Source organism: Rhamphochromis sp. 'chilingali' (assembly GCF_963969265.1).
Source record: "Rhamphochromis sp. 'chilingali' genome assembly, chromosome: 14".
Lineage (NCBI taxonomy): Eukaryota > Metazoa > Chordata > Actinopteri > Cichliformes > Cichlidae > Rhamphochromis > Rhamphochromis sp. 'chilingali'.
Window position 1 is genome coordinate 2,654,858 of NC_137941.1, and position 16,683 is coordinate 2,671,540.

Genomic DNA, 16,683 nt, shown 5'->3' on the forward strand with positions numbered 1-16,683 from the left:
CAGAAAGAGGAAACCAGCAGCTGAACAACAGCAGCACGTTTAAGCTTGATTAGCTGTTGTTAGAATGTATTTATTATTACTTTCTACTCCAGGATCTTTTTCTACGTAGCTGACGGCTGGTAACTGTGCAGGGGCGGATCTAGCAAAGTTTAGCCAGGGGGGCCGATAGGGCATGAACAGGGAAAAGGGGGCACAAAGACATACTTTTCTTTCTTATTCTCATTTAAAATGTCGAGCGTTTAATAAATAATTATCTGACTCTTACACCCAAAGTTTTAATCTGATGTAAAATATATAGAAGGCCATTACTGTATATATAACTGTTAAGTCTAATATACCCTACTAAGCTATAGTACTTTTTCCTTTGGGAAGGTACCATCTGTGAATTCTGCAGTTCTGTTGAAGAAAGATGTTGAATCTATTTAATATTTCTTGAAAAATAATTTATTTCTGTGCATTTCCCCCCCTGCATCAAATTAAATTTGATTACATCGATTAAGCATCATGAGGTGGGGGGTGGTTCCCTATTTTCTTTTGCTGGGAGTTTGCAACCCTATTAGTTAGGTTGCTTAATATTTCTGCTAACTACTCTTTAAAATACCAGAATAGGGAGGATGGTGCAGGTTTAAGTTTATTAGATTGACCAGTGTTGCTGAACTATGAAATATTTTGGGCGCAGTGTATTTTTTACATACAGGTATAACAGAATAGCTTTAGTGTTGTTATTTATTTAAACTTGAGTATAAACTTATACAAAATGCAGCAAGATATTAAAAAAACGTTTTATTGATTAAAAAACACACTATATCGGATTCATATCGGTATCAGCAGCTATCCAAATTTATGATATCGGTATCGGTATCGGACATAAAAAAGTGGTATCGTGCCATCTCTAATCAGAACCTGTTTCCCCCCGGCTCTGGACCCACACCAATTTGCATATCGGACTAACAGCATAGGGCGGTCGTGGCTCAAAGAGTTGGCAGTTTGTCGTGTAACCGGAAGGTTGCCGGTTCGAGCCCCGGCTCGGACAGTCTCGGTCGTTGCAAGACACTTCACTTGCCACCTACTTCTGTCAGTCGGCCCCAGGGCAGCTGTGGCTACAACTGTAGCTGCCTCCACCAGTGTATGAATGTGAGAGTGAATGAATAGTGGTATTGTAAAGTGCTTTGAGGGCCCCGAAAAGCACTATATAAATGCAATCCATTATTATTATTATTAACAGATCCACCGAAGACGCCATTGCTCTCCACACAGCTTCTTCCCCAAAGCGATCACCATACTCATAAGTGGCTGATGGGCCCCACAAGTATAGTAGCACGCCAATTTTCTGTCCTCACAAACATGCACACACACACACACACAAACACACACACACACAGGTTAGCAAGTTCCGTCTGTAAGGAAGGCATGCCTTTCAGTCTTTCAGTCATTAAGTGGAGGAAATCCCCTCCATACTTACACACGTGCACCATGTCACCAATAATTGAGTAGCAACAGCTTTCTCTGTCTCTTAGACACACACACACACACACACACACACACACACACACACACACACACACACACACACACACACACAGTGTCAGTAGTCATTATTTAGGCTGACAGAGGTAGATTTATACCCAGAGCTCTTTCCATAATTGAACAGTTTTCGTCTCTGTGTTTCCGCTTTGCCTTGCTCAGTCAGCAGCTTTACAATGAGCCCTTGGGCCTGTGACACCTTCTGTTCTTCAGTTTAGAAAGTGTGCGTCTGTGTGTGGAAAAGATCGAGTCGGAGGGTCTCTGCAGGTTTCTGTAAGTCAGCTCTGGTGGACCCATCTGCAGAATATGTACGTCAGGATTGGTTTTTCTCATGCACGTCAGTTTCAATCTTCCCACGAGTGACTGAACTCTGCCACCTTGTATTTGTCCTGCCATTTATTTCCATTCAGCAAGTAAGAGTTCAAGTTCCTGCAACAACATTTTTAAAAATATTATTAAATTAAGTTGTTTAAATTATTTCTGATCTTTACAGCTGATCCAGAGAGGAACCTGGTGGATTGAAGAAGAGGATGAGGAGTAGGAGGAGTTAAGAAGAGGGGAGGAAAGGAGAGCCAAATTGAATTAGGCAGGTGGAGAGGAGATGGAGATCGAAATAGGAGGCTGACTGGAGCTGTGTGTGGTCACTAATTAGGAAATTGGTGGTGCGAGGTGGAAAGGGTTATGTTCCCTTTTCGGTGTCTCCCTCTCATCTCCTATTCCTCCCTCTCTCCCCTCAACATGGGGGGCTAATTACAGTGGTAAAGGGCACCAAATTAAAACAGCTTAATGTCAGCAGCTGGGAGCTGCTTATTAAATGTTAATATCTAATTTTGAGCGTGCGCGTGTGTCTGTGCTGAAAGAGCAATATGAGTGTTTGGGCTTACATAATAATCGTGCATACTTTGACTGTGAGTGGACTGTGTAAACAACTCAAAGTAACGCACACACACACACATTAGAGTGGATGAACCCCAACACTGCAGTGCACTCAAAGCTATTAGCAGAGGCTTGCAAAGGTTACCAGTTAACACTAAACAAGACACACACACAGAGAAAGATCACCGCGTGAGTCATGGAAATATCTACAACAATTACACTCGAAGCAAATCTGCAGCAGTCTGAGATTCAACTGAATGATTAGAATCTACATCAAATAACAGTGGACAGAGTTACAGCACAGAGAAAAGTGCTGAAAGGTGGAGGAGAGTGAGAAAGAGCAACAGGAAGAGACGAAGAAAGAGCTGCAAAGAGAAATCGAAATATACCTCAGGGAGAGACGACAGAGAGAGAGAGCGAGGGAAAGAGTTATGGAGACGAAAATTGCGGTTGTGGTAAAACAGAAACAAGACTGGGTACGATTTCACTTCTGTGCAGGAGAGTCGAGAGAGAGAGGGAGCATGTGTGTTTATGTGTGTTTAGAGCTTTTTGTGGTGGCAATAGTGGTTTTGCGAAGCAGAGCCGATTCTGGTCCGATTTATTGTGACAAACGAGAGACAGAAGATGGAAAGAAGGAAAGAAATATGAAGGGAGGAAAGAAAGAAAAGCCACGAAACGAACAGAAGAAAAAAGTAGCTTCTGAGAATAATTTGGTGAGAGGTTTGTGGTGTCTGGCTTGTGCCACGCAAGCCAATCTTCTGTTCCCTTACGTCAACACGCAGACACACACTTACTTTCACCAGTGTGTGTGTGTGTGTGCGTGTGAGGGAGAGAGATGGGAAAGCATTCATTGCCATTTAAGGAATCTTAACCAGCAGTAGAAAAACTGCTTATTAAGACCAGAAGGTTTCGGGGTTACACTGTCATACCCGAATGCTGACGTCTTTGCTCTGCAGGTCTGTGAGTGTGTGTGTGTTTGATCTATCATACACTCGATGCACACTGCTGTGCTCCAAGGTCAGTGTGAGTGCAGCATCTATCATCATAGCATTGAGTGAGCGTGCATGCCAGCTTGCAGTGGATAAACAGAGCGGTGTGGCACAGTCCTGAGCTGAGTGCCAGCTCACTGCATCAGCTCGCTCTGTCCCTGCCTGGATCCCGACAAACGTCAGCCCCCGAAAACGGCGAAGAGAATTTAAAGCATCGTCAGTTAGCGCCGTGTCTAAAGCCTGGCTTTGCTCAAACATCACAGCTGCACTGTTAAAATATTACTCTTTTCCACTGTGCAGCGAAGCAGTCGCAGAGCAAACTGTGAATATTTAACAAGACGAGCTCAGATTTAGTTATTCCAAGCCCAGCGTTGTCTCTGCTTATTATGGCCTGTATTTGTATAGCGCTTTACTACTCCCTAAGGACCCCAAAGCGTTTGACTGTCTTGGAGAGAAAACAATAAAACAAATTATCTATTGCCTATTCTATTCTATTCTATTCTATTCTAACCTTTTGTGTTTATTTTTTTGTGTTGATAGAAACCACCACTGTACCTGACACTGTGACCCCCACCACACCTAGAGTGGAACAGACAACCTCTGTGATGAGATCTGGTAAACACACACACACACACACACACACACACACACACACACACACACACACACACACACACACACACACACACACACACACACACACACACACACAGTTTGTGAAACCGTCACAACCTGATCTATTGGTTTGTGTTTCTAGACACAAATTTTCACCTTTTTCGCCTCCTCGACGTGAATTTCTCACCTCTTATTTTCTTAAAAGCGTGTTTTCATCTGTCCGGTGTCACGTCCACTTGTTTGTGCCAGGCACACAAAACTGATGTTTTTCACATATAAAGTATGAAAAATCTGTTATGAAACGGCTGTGTGCAGGCAGGAAAAGGACCCAAAGTGCAGACTCCGGACACAAACGTGAACTTAAACAGCTTTAATGCTGAACTCAAATGGGTAACAAAACTGAGAACACAAAATACGCTTACACAGCAAGATAAGGGTAGATGAGGGTAGATCGCGACACAGAGAAACACAGGGCTTAAATACACAGAGGGGGCAATCAGGGAACGGTAACAGGAGGGAAACACAGTTGGGGCAAATCAGGCGTAAAGAAACAGGGGAAGCAAAACCAGATACATTAACATAAGACATGGACCTTCAAAGTAAAACAGACTGAACTTAAAGACACAGACTCAAAGACTAGAAATGATAAATAATATAATAAACTCAAAACTCAACGACCCAGGCATCCTAACAAAATCCACGTTGGAGGCATTGGTGGTGTGACCGAGTTCACATCATATCGGCACAGGTTCAGGGTCGCAGGGTGGGTGGAGTCTATCCCTGCTGTCATAGGGCAAGATGTAGAGCAGGGGTGGGCAATTCCAGGCCTCGAGGGCCGGTGTCCTGCAGGTTTTAAATCTCACCTTGGATCAACACACCTGAATCACATGATTAGTTCGTTACCAGGCCTCTGGAGAACTTCAGGACATGTTGAGGAGCTAATTTAGCCATTTAAATCAGCTGTGTTGGTTCAAGGACACATCTAAAACCTGCAGGGACACCGGCCCTCGAGGCCTGGAGTTGCCCACCCCTGATGTAGAGGGTCTATTTTAAAACACATTCATAATGTATCATTAAAGGCAAATTAAGAAGATGTACCCACACAAAACAGCTCGGTTTATAAAAAGACCATGCTGTGACTTAAAATGCAGCGGTCGCCACTTCTTTTCAGCTCTGTTTTCTTGGTTGCCGGGGTGAAGTGTCCTCACTCTGGACAGAATATGCGCCACACGTGCTAACTAAAGTTCCTGCTGAAATACGTCAGTTTCAAAGTTCTGCTGACTGTCAGGAAAAAAGTTTTAAATCAACATATGCAAACAAACCGGTTATTTTTCATGACTATTTCACATTTTGCTGTAACACACACACACGCTCAAGCTTTCTTCATTCAAGTGCATGCTATCTGCGCTCTCACATATGCAGATTTCTTGCATGCACGCATGCATTTATTTCTGCTCGTCTCTCATCCGCACACACACACACTTGTGCACACACTCGAGCTCTTAAGGTCAAACTCATGATGTCAGTGTGCACCGTGGGGCCTCTGGGCTTTGAAGTCTGTTAGATTCAATAGTCCCACAGGAAGCTCTGTTTGAGTGAAAATAAGCTCGCACAGCCAGAGGATCTTCATACAAACACAGGCTCACATATTGGGAATATGATTTCACAGCTATAGGTCACCGACTGCCTCACTGGAGTTTATGCAGAGCGTATTGTGATGTAGTTTAAGGAAGCGCCTTTGCTTTTTTGTTTCAGCACAACTGAAGGTAGCAGCTTATTGCAGTCTAATTACAGCATCATTTTTGCTTCTCATTTGTGCTCATCTTATTACTTTCATGTCACCCCTTGAGTTTTGTATCATTCACCTTTTGCTCCGCTGTTTTCTTTCTGTCCATTTTCTGTCTGTGTTTGCTTTCTGTTATCTCTGCTGCAATTACTCTTTCTTTCAGTCTGGCTTTTATTCTCCGTTACTCTAATATTTGTATTCAGTATGATTTTCAAGATGTCATATTGCATTGAGCGCTATTGCAAAACGTCTCAACACAATGCGAATGTCGCTCACGGCACTATCAAAATAAAGACCCTGCCATTACAGGACTGAGTCTCACAAAAGAAAACTGAGAAAAAAAGAATTTGTTTAAATCCAACACAATACTAAAAGCACTCAGAAGAAGCTGTCGGGTGGTAATCAGTAGTATTTTAGCCCAAACAGACACTTTTAAAACCTTTATTTGTAATCTGTTTTTCTTTCTCGATTCACAGCCACCACTCCGCCCCTGTCGGCCGTGTGTGGCTTTGAGCAGAGCCTGTGCGGGTGGTCGGCTGATCCCCAGTCAGGTGTGAGCTGGACCCTGCACACAGCCAGCAGCAGCTCCACTGTGCATGGCGCTCATGGAACAAGGCAGGACCTGGCACTGGGATCAGAAAGTGAGTACGCACGTACTTTGGAGACTGGAGGGGATAAAATGTGTGATTTTTGGAATGTGTTGCTTTAATTCTAACATGAGCCCGTCTCTTAAAGTTTCTCACCACGATGTCCTCTCACTGTATTTCTTGGCTGCTTGACAAAGATTTTGTCTTTTGCCACAAAAAAAAAATTCTGACATTTCCTCAGTGAGACAAAGCAAATTTCACATCATGTGAGAATAACCTCGCTAGCCCATTTAGCTACAAACAACCCATAATGCCTTCCTCTAAACTAAGAGGCACAATCTGTAGAGGACATTTGGTTCTGCAGACACACAAATGTCTAAATCAAAGAACAAATGCTCATTTTTAGACAGAATTTTGAATAAATCTTGAATCTGGTCGGGTTAACCTGAGCATTATGTAAGCTGCTTTAAACCCCAGTCACACAGGTGTGGAGACCGGCGGGAGCCACCGGTTGATAAGGGAAAAACCGAGATTCCTCATCCAGTTGGAAGGTGATGGCAGGAAGTTGCTTTGGTTGGTACGAGACTGTCGTGGTCGATCATAGTTTGCATAGGAGACGCCAACTACTCGCTAGGCGCTAGCAAAATCCAAATTCAAACCTAGTAAAATAAGATATACCCCATGTACACACATGCCCTTCTCTCAGAAGTGCTCCTTCTGAGTTTCCCTTTAGAAACATGCAAGGTTAGCATGGAGCTTACACGTCTTCCATGAAAGCTACAGGCAACCACAGCAGTCTCCTGGCAACCAAACAAGTCGCAATCAGTTTTTTGGTGGAGCGCCGTCTTTACGACTAATTTCACCCAGAAACCCCTCACCAACCGATCGAGGAATACACGTTCAGGCCTGTGTGACTGAGGCCTACATGCTCCTCTGCAAGCCACTTTGCAACCCACCTGTGTGTTGTCACTGATGCCTTCTGTGTTCTGTACTCTTATTGTGATAATGTCATATATCCGTAATCACTTAACAATCTTCACGCGAAAAAATCTGATCTTAAGATTTTCAAAATAAAACTGCTTACAAGTGGAGAATAATAATTAATAGCTACAGCTCTGCTGGCTTTCTCAAGCACACACTGTAGAAATTCACCAAGCAGACCTTCCATCTTCTGAAATCTCCACAGGGTTAGAACCCATTAAAAGGATTTATGGGTGGGCCTCCTCCTCTAATTAAACACTCAAACTTTCTGAAAACTCCACAGGCCCAGCAGAAAAACATTACTTATTATCTGGGCATTTCTCATTTCACAATATCTCTGTTTTTTTAAAGACATAAAAGAAAGCATCGTCACGCTGAAATGTCTGACCTTCCTCAGCACAAAGACTTCTTGAGCTAATTAAGAGCAAAGCGGTCGTCCTGTGGTGGAATATGATGCATCCCAGTGCTGGGAGGAACCACTGACAGCAACCATGATGCAAGGATTTCACTCTTATCTGTAAAAAGTGTGCACAACGTCTTAATTGGAGTTTTAAAAAAACCGTTAGGTTTAACAGTTTCACTTTCCTTACCCTAGTTTGTTACTTTCTCATCCTGTTTGTCGGGTCTTTTCTATTTTTTCTCGTTTTCAGATCTAATCCACGACAGTTCTTCTTCGCTTATCTCTTTTATTTTGTGCTTGAAGCGTCTTTGAATGCTGTAATTATCTGACTTCGGGCTTTGTGTTTCTTCTTTTTCTAATTTCTTTTCCTTTAATCTTTCTTTACAAATGTCTTTTTGTTCTCAATCCTTATTATCTCGTGTTTTCGTCTTCAACATACAGCTGAATTATTCTTTTATTAAAAGTCATTCATTTCCTTTTGAGGTTGATTCATACTGATATATCATATATTCTCGCTGGCTTCACCTCCGTTTCCCTCAGTGGTACTTGCAATTTTCCGTCCATTTTTAACAAGAGAGCAGGAGGACTGTTTTATCAATCGCACACACACTTACTGTACCTACACACCCATAAGGTGCACACACACGGCCCAGAGCGGTCAGATAAGTCAGATGATGGCTTTGACAGAAGTGCTGCCTTAGCTCTTCAGCTCTCCCCGGGGCTCCACACACACACTTACACCCACAACTCAAGGTGGAACTGTCTGTATATTAAACACCCAAGGCATAAGCCCCCCCCAACACACACATACACACACACATACACACACACATATATATATGACCTTGCCATCCACCAACGCTTTCTTTGAATCTGCTGAAACCATCCAGTTCATGGTTGAACGAGCAGCAGCTTTATAAACAGACAGGGCCGTGACATAAGGCAAAACTCTACAGCTCACTAGGATCTCGTGAATGTGCGCACGTATATGTATGCACCCTTATGGGTGTGCGCCTGTGAGTGTATGTAATTGACTTAGCAGCGTCCCTGTCTCCATGTTTGACAGCAACATGACATTAAGTCTTGTTCTACAGCAACATTAGCGTGGCACCCTGTCTGGAAGCTGTCTCGATATGCAAATCAAATCCCCAGCCCTTGTCATTAAGAGCCCATTAAGGTTTTTTTAAGAGAGGAAAATCCAACCAGAACAGAGCTCATAAGTTATTCTTTTGATCTCAGATATGACACGACTGAAATTCTTCACCCTGGAGATTTTCATCGAAAGAGTTGTTGTTGGAGATGGAACAGTTATTGATAAGGAAGGGCTGAATGGAGACAAAAAGAGATAACTGACAAGCGCTGTCTCGCTTTCGTTCTCTTCATAGCGCTGCATCCAATTATCTTGGTGTTTAAATGTGATGGGAAATATATTGATCAGCTGTCTGTGTCCCGTGAAACCTAATCACACACATACAGGCCTATTGTACAAGTGTGAGGATGGCACATGAAGAAACACCACCACAAGAACTCATGCACACACGAGCACAAAGACTCAACACACAGATATAAACAAAGATACCTAAAAGTGAACAAACACTCTTGTAAACAGACTGCAACACACACACACACACACGCACACACACACACACACACACACACACGCACACACACACACACACACACACACGCACACACACACACACTTCCCTCCCTCCCTCAGAGCCAATTCTACATCCCTGTCTATCCCTCCCATGGAGAGTTGTTAATTAATTCCCTCCCCTTGTACGTTCGCCAAGATCAAACGCAGAACGACAGAAAAACACTTCAACTTTTCTCTAACTGTACTTAATGAGCAACGGTAATTTAGCTCTTTTTTTGCATTGCCTCCAAGTGAGGAACTGAGTTACAAATCCATTATTCATTACGATGAACGGCAAAAGCTGTCAAATGTTTTTCTTCCTGTCTTAGCCAACGATGGATGGACGGATGGACGGATGGATGGACGGACGGACGGATGGATGGATGGATAGATGGACAGATGGATAGATGGATAGATGGACAGATGGACGGCTAGATGGATGGATAGATGGACAGATAGATGGATGATGGATGGATGGATGGACAGATGGATGGCTAGATGGATGGATAGATGGACAGATAGATGGATGATGGATGGATAGATGGACAGATGGACGGATAGATGGATGGATAGATGGACAGATAGATGGATGATGGATGGATGGATGGATGGATGGATGGACAGATGGATGGACAGATGGATGGATAGATGGGCAGATAGATAGATATTATTTTAGGGGTTTTACCCTTTTTTCTTCTCCGTCTCTCCTCGAGAAGTGTCACACACAGTGTCGGGCTGTCGATAAAAAGGCTATTTGCAGCTCCACCGAAGCTTTTACTCTCCAGCCATAGTAGACAAACAGCCAAACACAGCAGCAAGCTAATGATTGTGCTTGTGTTCAGAATGGGAGGAAAACACTGTAGTGCAGCCTTTTTTCTCTCACTCTTTGTTATTTTCTTATTCTCTCTTCCCTTCAGCCTCTTTGCTTTCTCCTCGTCTTTCTATCCCGTCTTTGGGTCGAGTGCAGAGAAAGAAGGTGAATTTGAAAAAAAACAAACCCTGAGTGAGTGATTGTGTGTAGAGGAAGCAGTCACACAGGCATCGTGACGGCGTCGGTACGATGGCTGTGCTGACTAAGTGTAGCAAAAACATGGAGAGCAGCAGAATGAGGTGTCAGCATTCAGAATGATTAGGGCTGTTTAGTCTAGAGCTGTGTGCATGTGTGTGTGTGTTCATTTGTATCCATAGCCATTAGCAGCCATGATGAAATGGCAGTCTCATTTGCAGTTAAGCCCCATACCACAGAATGATGGCAGTAATGCCTTAAACTGTAAACAACCACATCCTGCTGCATTACTACACAGCACTGTCACAAATCATAAAATACATTAAACTGGGATCCAGTTAATGAATAAAATGCAAATAGCACGCAGAAAGCCATACATGTGGTGTCATGTTGTGGTAAGAAGAGTAATGATGTGTCAGTTTAAAGGCTGCTAATTTATCTTTTATTACAACCCATTAGTGTGAAATGAATCACAGAGTTTACATCGGTATCATAACCAGCACAACTTTTTGGCCTCTTTCAGATTTTTCAGGGAACTACCTTCATCTCGATGCCGGAAGCCACACCCTGCGCAAGAAAGCCCGGCTGCTGAGCCCCGAAGTGGGGCCAGAGCAAGGCCCGCTCTGCCTCCAGTTCTACTACCAGCTCCAGGGAGAGGCACAGGGCAGCCTGAGGGTCCTGCTGAGGGACAGCGACCAGGGAGAGACCCTGTTATGGGCATTAAAAGGTGACCAAGGCAGTCACTGGAAAGAGGGGCGCACCATCCTTCCTCGAAGCCCCAGAGAATATCAGGTAGATAACCGCTGAGTGTTAGCGTGTTTATGAATCCCTGAATTAAGAAGCTAACACATAAGCTGAGCTGTAATCACCTGTATGTCACTTTCTCTGGTGTAGGTGGTGTTTGAGGGGTTTTTTGAACACCCGACAAGAGGACATATCAGAATAGACAACATCCACATGAGCAGCAGCGCTGACCTGGAGCAGTGTGCACGTAAGTCCCATTCACCTGTTGGCACCTTCATTAATATGCTGGTCAGTGTTTCCGTCTGTCAGCTATCACTCTCTCCCTGCTTCACACCGGAACATTTATTCTGTGTTTTCGCCAGAGAGCGAGAGTGATGGGGGAGAAAAAAAAAATCATAATATTTCTCATTTACACACACACACATCAAAAAAGTGAAGCGCAAAAAAAAGAAAGTAGGTCACAACTGCCCTTTGGGCATGGATCCTTCACTATCTTTTATTATATCTCCCACTATCTCCTAGTCTTTCCCTGTACCACCCCATCCTGCTGTTTCCTTATTTGCTCTCGTTTATCCATCTCCAGCATTATCTTCCATTCAGTCTCTGCAGTCGAGCACTGAAAATAACGTGCGTGCTTGTGCTTGATTACTGGAGAGACTCTCTACTCTGGAGCAGAGAGACAGTAGTTAACCAATGAGGCTGCTATCAGCGACTGCTGTCGGCTCACTTGTAACAATTTGCTTTGCAGAGAAAAAAGGGCAAATTTCCATGCACTCCACACGCTGGGTTAAGTTTGAAGTCCTTCATATTTCCTGATTTCACAAAAATGTATGTGAGTCTTGGTTCAGAAACAACTTTGTTTTTATTGTAAAAAGATTTAAAGGCAGAAATGAGTCGTATTATGGACTTTAGGACCAGTCAGAATATATTTGCCTTTAGTGCTGTAGTGCATTAGTACACCTTTAAGTCAAATGTTTCTGTGAGTCAAAGACGCTAGTTTTCTCACTACCGCTTCTTTATCTGTGCTGTAACTAGTTTTCCCTTCTTTTTTCTGTTCTGTCACTCTTTCTCACTTCCATAAAAGATGCCACGTCCTCCAGCAAATAATAAACAGCAGTAAAATTCAGTCCGTCTTCCCACGACCCCTTAACTTACCTCCACCCTTCCTCTTCATTCCTCAATTTCCCTTCTCGTCACTCTGCCCCTCACCCTTTTCACCCTGTTTTCCGTCTGTCTTTTTCTTCTGCCGTTAAAATCCCAAAGGAAAGAAAGAGGATGAAAACGCTGTAGAAAAAAACTTTTAAAAAAAGCGCAATCGGGGAGAGAGGGAGAATGACAAAGCAAAGAGAAGGTGAGAAATGACAGACATAACAAGAGCCACTTTCCCTCTTCCCTCCCTCTTGTCTGGCTCTCTTTATTTTCTTTCCATTTTGTAAAAATAACTGTCATCCTGGAGGATATATGGGCCTTTGGAGTCTTAAACTACCTCTGAACTCGACAAAGCTTTATTGAGTTACAAACGCCTTAACCAGGACTGCGGTGCAATTTTGCAACTCTATTAAAAAACATTTGTGTTGACATTCATTAAAACTATCAGCACCATATAAATGTAATCATCTATAATATAAGCTGAGGACATCTGTTGTTATTTTATTGCATTTCATATTGTGAAGGAAGCTTCCAACGCCATGGGCGACACATATCCTTTCACATTTACTCTTGCTCCTCGTCTAACTTAGCTTCACTAACATTTGTTTTTCCTTTCTTTTCCAGAGCCTTTGCATGCTTTACTTCCTGGCCTGAAAAGTAAGTTCTACTTCACGTGCATTTGTACTTCCTGTGCCAACATGTCTGTGCTTCCTGCTTTGTTGCTTAGCTCAGCTTGCAGCACTGCAAACCCTGTTAGTGCCTTATTACCATACAGGCTTCCACAGCACACACTGTTAACTAGATAGGGGGTAAAGGTATTACTGTGCATCACTGCACATGTGCAGTACTTCTTGTAGTAGCACATGTACAAAACCAGAGTGGAGTGGGCTTTGTGAGGGGACAGGTTTGCAGGATGGATCCACTGCATTTTTCTGGCACGACTCCTTGCATGCTGGGCTGAAACACTTGATTTTGTAGTTTTTTTTGAGTAAAAATAGATTTTTTTGCCTTCACACAAACAAACACGCACATGAATACATACTGCAACAGTAACACTTGACTAGCAACAATGTGCAGCTGTAACAGAGGGTGTTTCAAATATGAGCAGTGCACTGAACCATATTTGTTACAGTTTTTAATTCTTACTCAGGTTGTGTTTCATTTTATACCATAAACAATTTCTCAGATGATGTAGGGATGAAGGTTAAATCACAGGGTCAGGGTTAAATTGCTGCTTCTGGTCTGTTTCTTTGGTGTCAGTGAAATTGCAGAGCTTTTTATCAGTCCATCCATATTTGTCTTTATAATCAGTCTTTCCCATCATAGTTTCCTTTATCCTGATTCAATTTCAACAGCTTAGCATCCTCTTTCCCTGCACATCCAGCTGCTCCTGGTCCACACTCATTTACGCCTCATTTTGTCTTTCCTTCTCCTTTCCCTGGCGTCCCCTCTCCTCTGGTCCCTGATCCCCCTTACATGAAATGCAGAGCACATCACACCCAACTTTCCTTTTTTCTCTCTCATTCATCCAGAAATAGGCTAGTCTGAAAAACGATAAAAAGTCTTAGAGCGATTGTGCTACTGGATCTCTTGTTTTCGAAGTCTGGGTTGGGACCTAAACCACGAGCTGTTTGTGCTTTTGTTTAGACGCCCACAAAATACACATACTGGTCTCTTTGAAGACTTGCATATAGAAACTGGACTTCAGATTCTACCTCATGCTAACAAAACTTTTGACCACTTGGAGAATATAAAGGCTTTTTGGTGATTTGGTTCATGGAAGGCTGAGGCTTAAACCAGAGGACTCTGCTTTTATTTTGCTAGTTTCCTCAAATATTTCTGTTTGTGTGTGCGTGCGTGTGCGTGTGTGAAAACTATGAACACATAGTGTGAACTCTCAGAAGCACTTCTTATTGTCCGGCACATTAAGCTGAATGAAAACACAAAGCCATCCAAGCACCAGTGAAACCCAGGAGACAAGTTCAGAAAACTCACATCACCTGACTCATACCCCGAGTATTTGACCTAATCCTCGCTTTATCTTAAACTGTCATGTGACTCCCAGCACGACAACGCTGCTGGTTCTGACAAACACCATATTTCTTGATCCTGACCCCCAGAAAGAAGGATTAAATTTCTCCTTTTAAGAAGTGATCTCAGCCCCTTTAGGGTTTCTCTCTGGGTGAGCAGATAAAGTTACACCTCAGGTGTTGTTTATTCTTCTTAGTGTCTCGATGTGAGACAAACAAAGCGTAGTTGTTTTTGACAGTTTTAAAGTTGACCGTGAGAAATATTCATGCTGTCACAGAAAGCTTCTGTTAAAAGGAAGCAGTGACGAAGGCTTAATCTGAATTTCTAAATTGATTTTAAGGAAAACAGGAAACCCCGGCACAACCAAAATGATTGCACTATATGAACTTACAGTCTTGTTACCTTCGAAACTGTTGCAGCTCTGAGACCACCAGCAGTCAGATGCCATCTTCAAAGAAACTTTGGTGCATGGAGATGGTGAAAAAACGATAATAAGACTGAGTCGGCAATTACATTAAAGCTGTTTGTGATAATACAGATGATCACAGTGATTACCTGTGACGACATAAGCTGTTGTTGTTTACATATACAGCATCCAGACAGAAACTCAAAAACAGAAATTCCTCCATGCGCAGTGGCGTAGTTGCTGCAGGGCGGCATCGGCAACCTTTTAAAAAGATATACAAGTAGAATAAAACCAGATGGCAGCCAGTGGAGTCGAGTCCCTAATGCAAAGACACAAACTGCAGACAACTTGTGCTCATCAGTGGAGGCTGACCTGGATTGCAATGTGTTGGCAATATGTCTGCACTCATAAATAAGACAGCAAATATCAGCAAACATTTACCAGTCATTCGCAGAGTGACTGCAGTCGCTACAAGTCAGTGATTGTTTGATTGGTTGCCCCCTGCCAGGTGACCTGTGGGTACTGCTGCAAGCAGTCGCCAGATGCAAAAACACTCAGTGCACTCATAAGCAACCAGCCATTTTCCTAAACGCCTCAGTCAGCTCCGTGAAGGCGACGCCGCGGTGTCAGGCGCTGTCAGGCGCTGTCAGGCGCTGTCAGGTTGTCCATCTGTGCCAGTCCGGTGATTTGATACCTCAAATTTGTGTCTTGAACTCAAAGGTTAACTGATTATATGTTGGTGGTCAAAGGTCAAGATCACCTTACAAACCAAGCTTTTGGCCATGACTTCAGAGGTCACACGCTAATTATTACAAAATGTCACACAAAGGTCTAATGGGATAAAATGACAAAGTGGCGATACTTTATATCCAAAAGGACAAAGGTCAGCTTCACTGCGACATCATAATGTTGTGCAAAAACACTTTTGTGGTCATTACATGGCAACCATAACTCAGGAACAGAAGGGGAGATGGTGACAAATCGCATTTGGTCAGACGCTGATTTGGCAGCACTCATATTTAATTCGTAGAGCGTTCACTACACATTATAGTCCAGACAGACGGCAAGTTTTTTACTATAAAATCTTCCCGGTGGATTAAAATGTACAGTAAAAATATACATACATATATTTAGAAAAAGTTTGATGTTAAGAAGACGCTCGCAGAAACATTTGAAAGTGTCTGTTGGAAGCTATCGGTTGATTATTGCACACACACTCGTGCGTCTACACAGAGAAAAGGGGCTTACTCTGGTTTTCTGTTTTGTTTGTGAAGTGAGAGGCCGGCTTTGATGCTAATTAAGTGATTCAGAAGCTGTAGTTACCAAGCATCCCTTGAAAGCTACACGTTTTAGCTTTAGCAGCCGTTCCCCTTTGCTACCTCAAAAAGCAAAGTAACGGTCAACTTTTTCAGCCCTGGAAATTATTTGTCAGTTAATCCACCGGTGGGAAGACTCTCCGTGCAGCGCAGCTTTACAATCACAGCCAATTTTAAACCCTTAAAGAGTGCGTCTGAACTTCAAAAAAAGACTAAATTAAGCTTACTGGTTCCGTGAGGTTTTGTATCCTGCTTTGCAACTCTCCTCCATCTCTTATTTCAGCTCTTTTTTTCTCCTTCTCTCTCATCCCATCTAGTCCTCGCTCGCCTCAGTTCTATTTCCTCTTTTTTCCTTCCTGTCTTTCTTGCTCATGCACCGTCTTTCCTTTATTCTCCCCCTTTCCTTTCTCTCTCTCTCTTCTATAACCTCTCTCTCAGCGGGTTTCTTTCACTGCGAGTTGACAGAGTATTGAACTTTCAGACAAACCCTTTAATGCAGGATTAAAGATATCATGGCAGGATTAGCGCCCTGCCTTCTCTTCCCCACCCTTGCACCCTCTCTCCTTTCACTTTCTACCACCCCTCTCTATTTCACTCCATTCTTTCCTCCAATAATGCCTTCTTTCTTATCCTT

The 16,683-nt window shown here is 43.1% G+C and overlaps 1 protein-coding gene across 4 annotated transcripts in view; it reads left to right on the forward strand.

Annotated features, from left to right (window-relative positions):
* The window catches only part of LOC308409961 (neuropilin-2-like), a 93,665-nt gene that overhangs the window by 64,156 nt on the left and 12,826 nt on the right, over positions 1-16,683 (forward strand). For 2 of the 4 annotated variants that reach the window (XM_080902957.1, XM_080902956.1), the window contains exons 12-16: positions 3,930-4,004; positions 6,267-6,431; positions 10,927-11,195; positions 11,298-11,394; positions 12,921-12,953. In XM_080902957.1, coding sequence (XP_080759083.1) covers positions 3,930-4,004; positions 6,267-6,431; positions 10,927-11,195; positions 11,298-11,394; positions 12,921-12,953 — 639 coding nt within the window. The remainder of the gene's footprint in view (positions 1-3,929; positions 4,005-6,266; positions 6,432-10,926; positions 11,196-11,297; positions 11,395-12,920; positions 12,954-16,683) is intronic. The other 2 variants (XM_080902958.1, XM_080902959.1) reach the window with 1 other exon arrangement.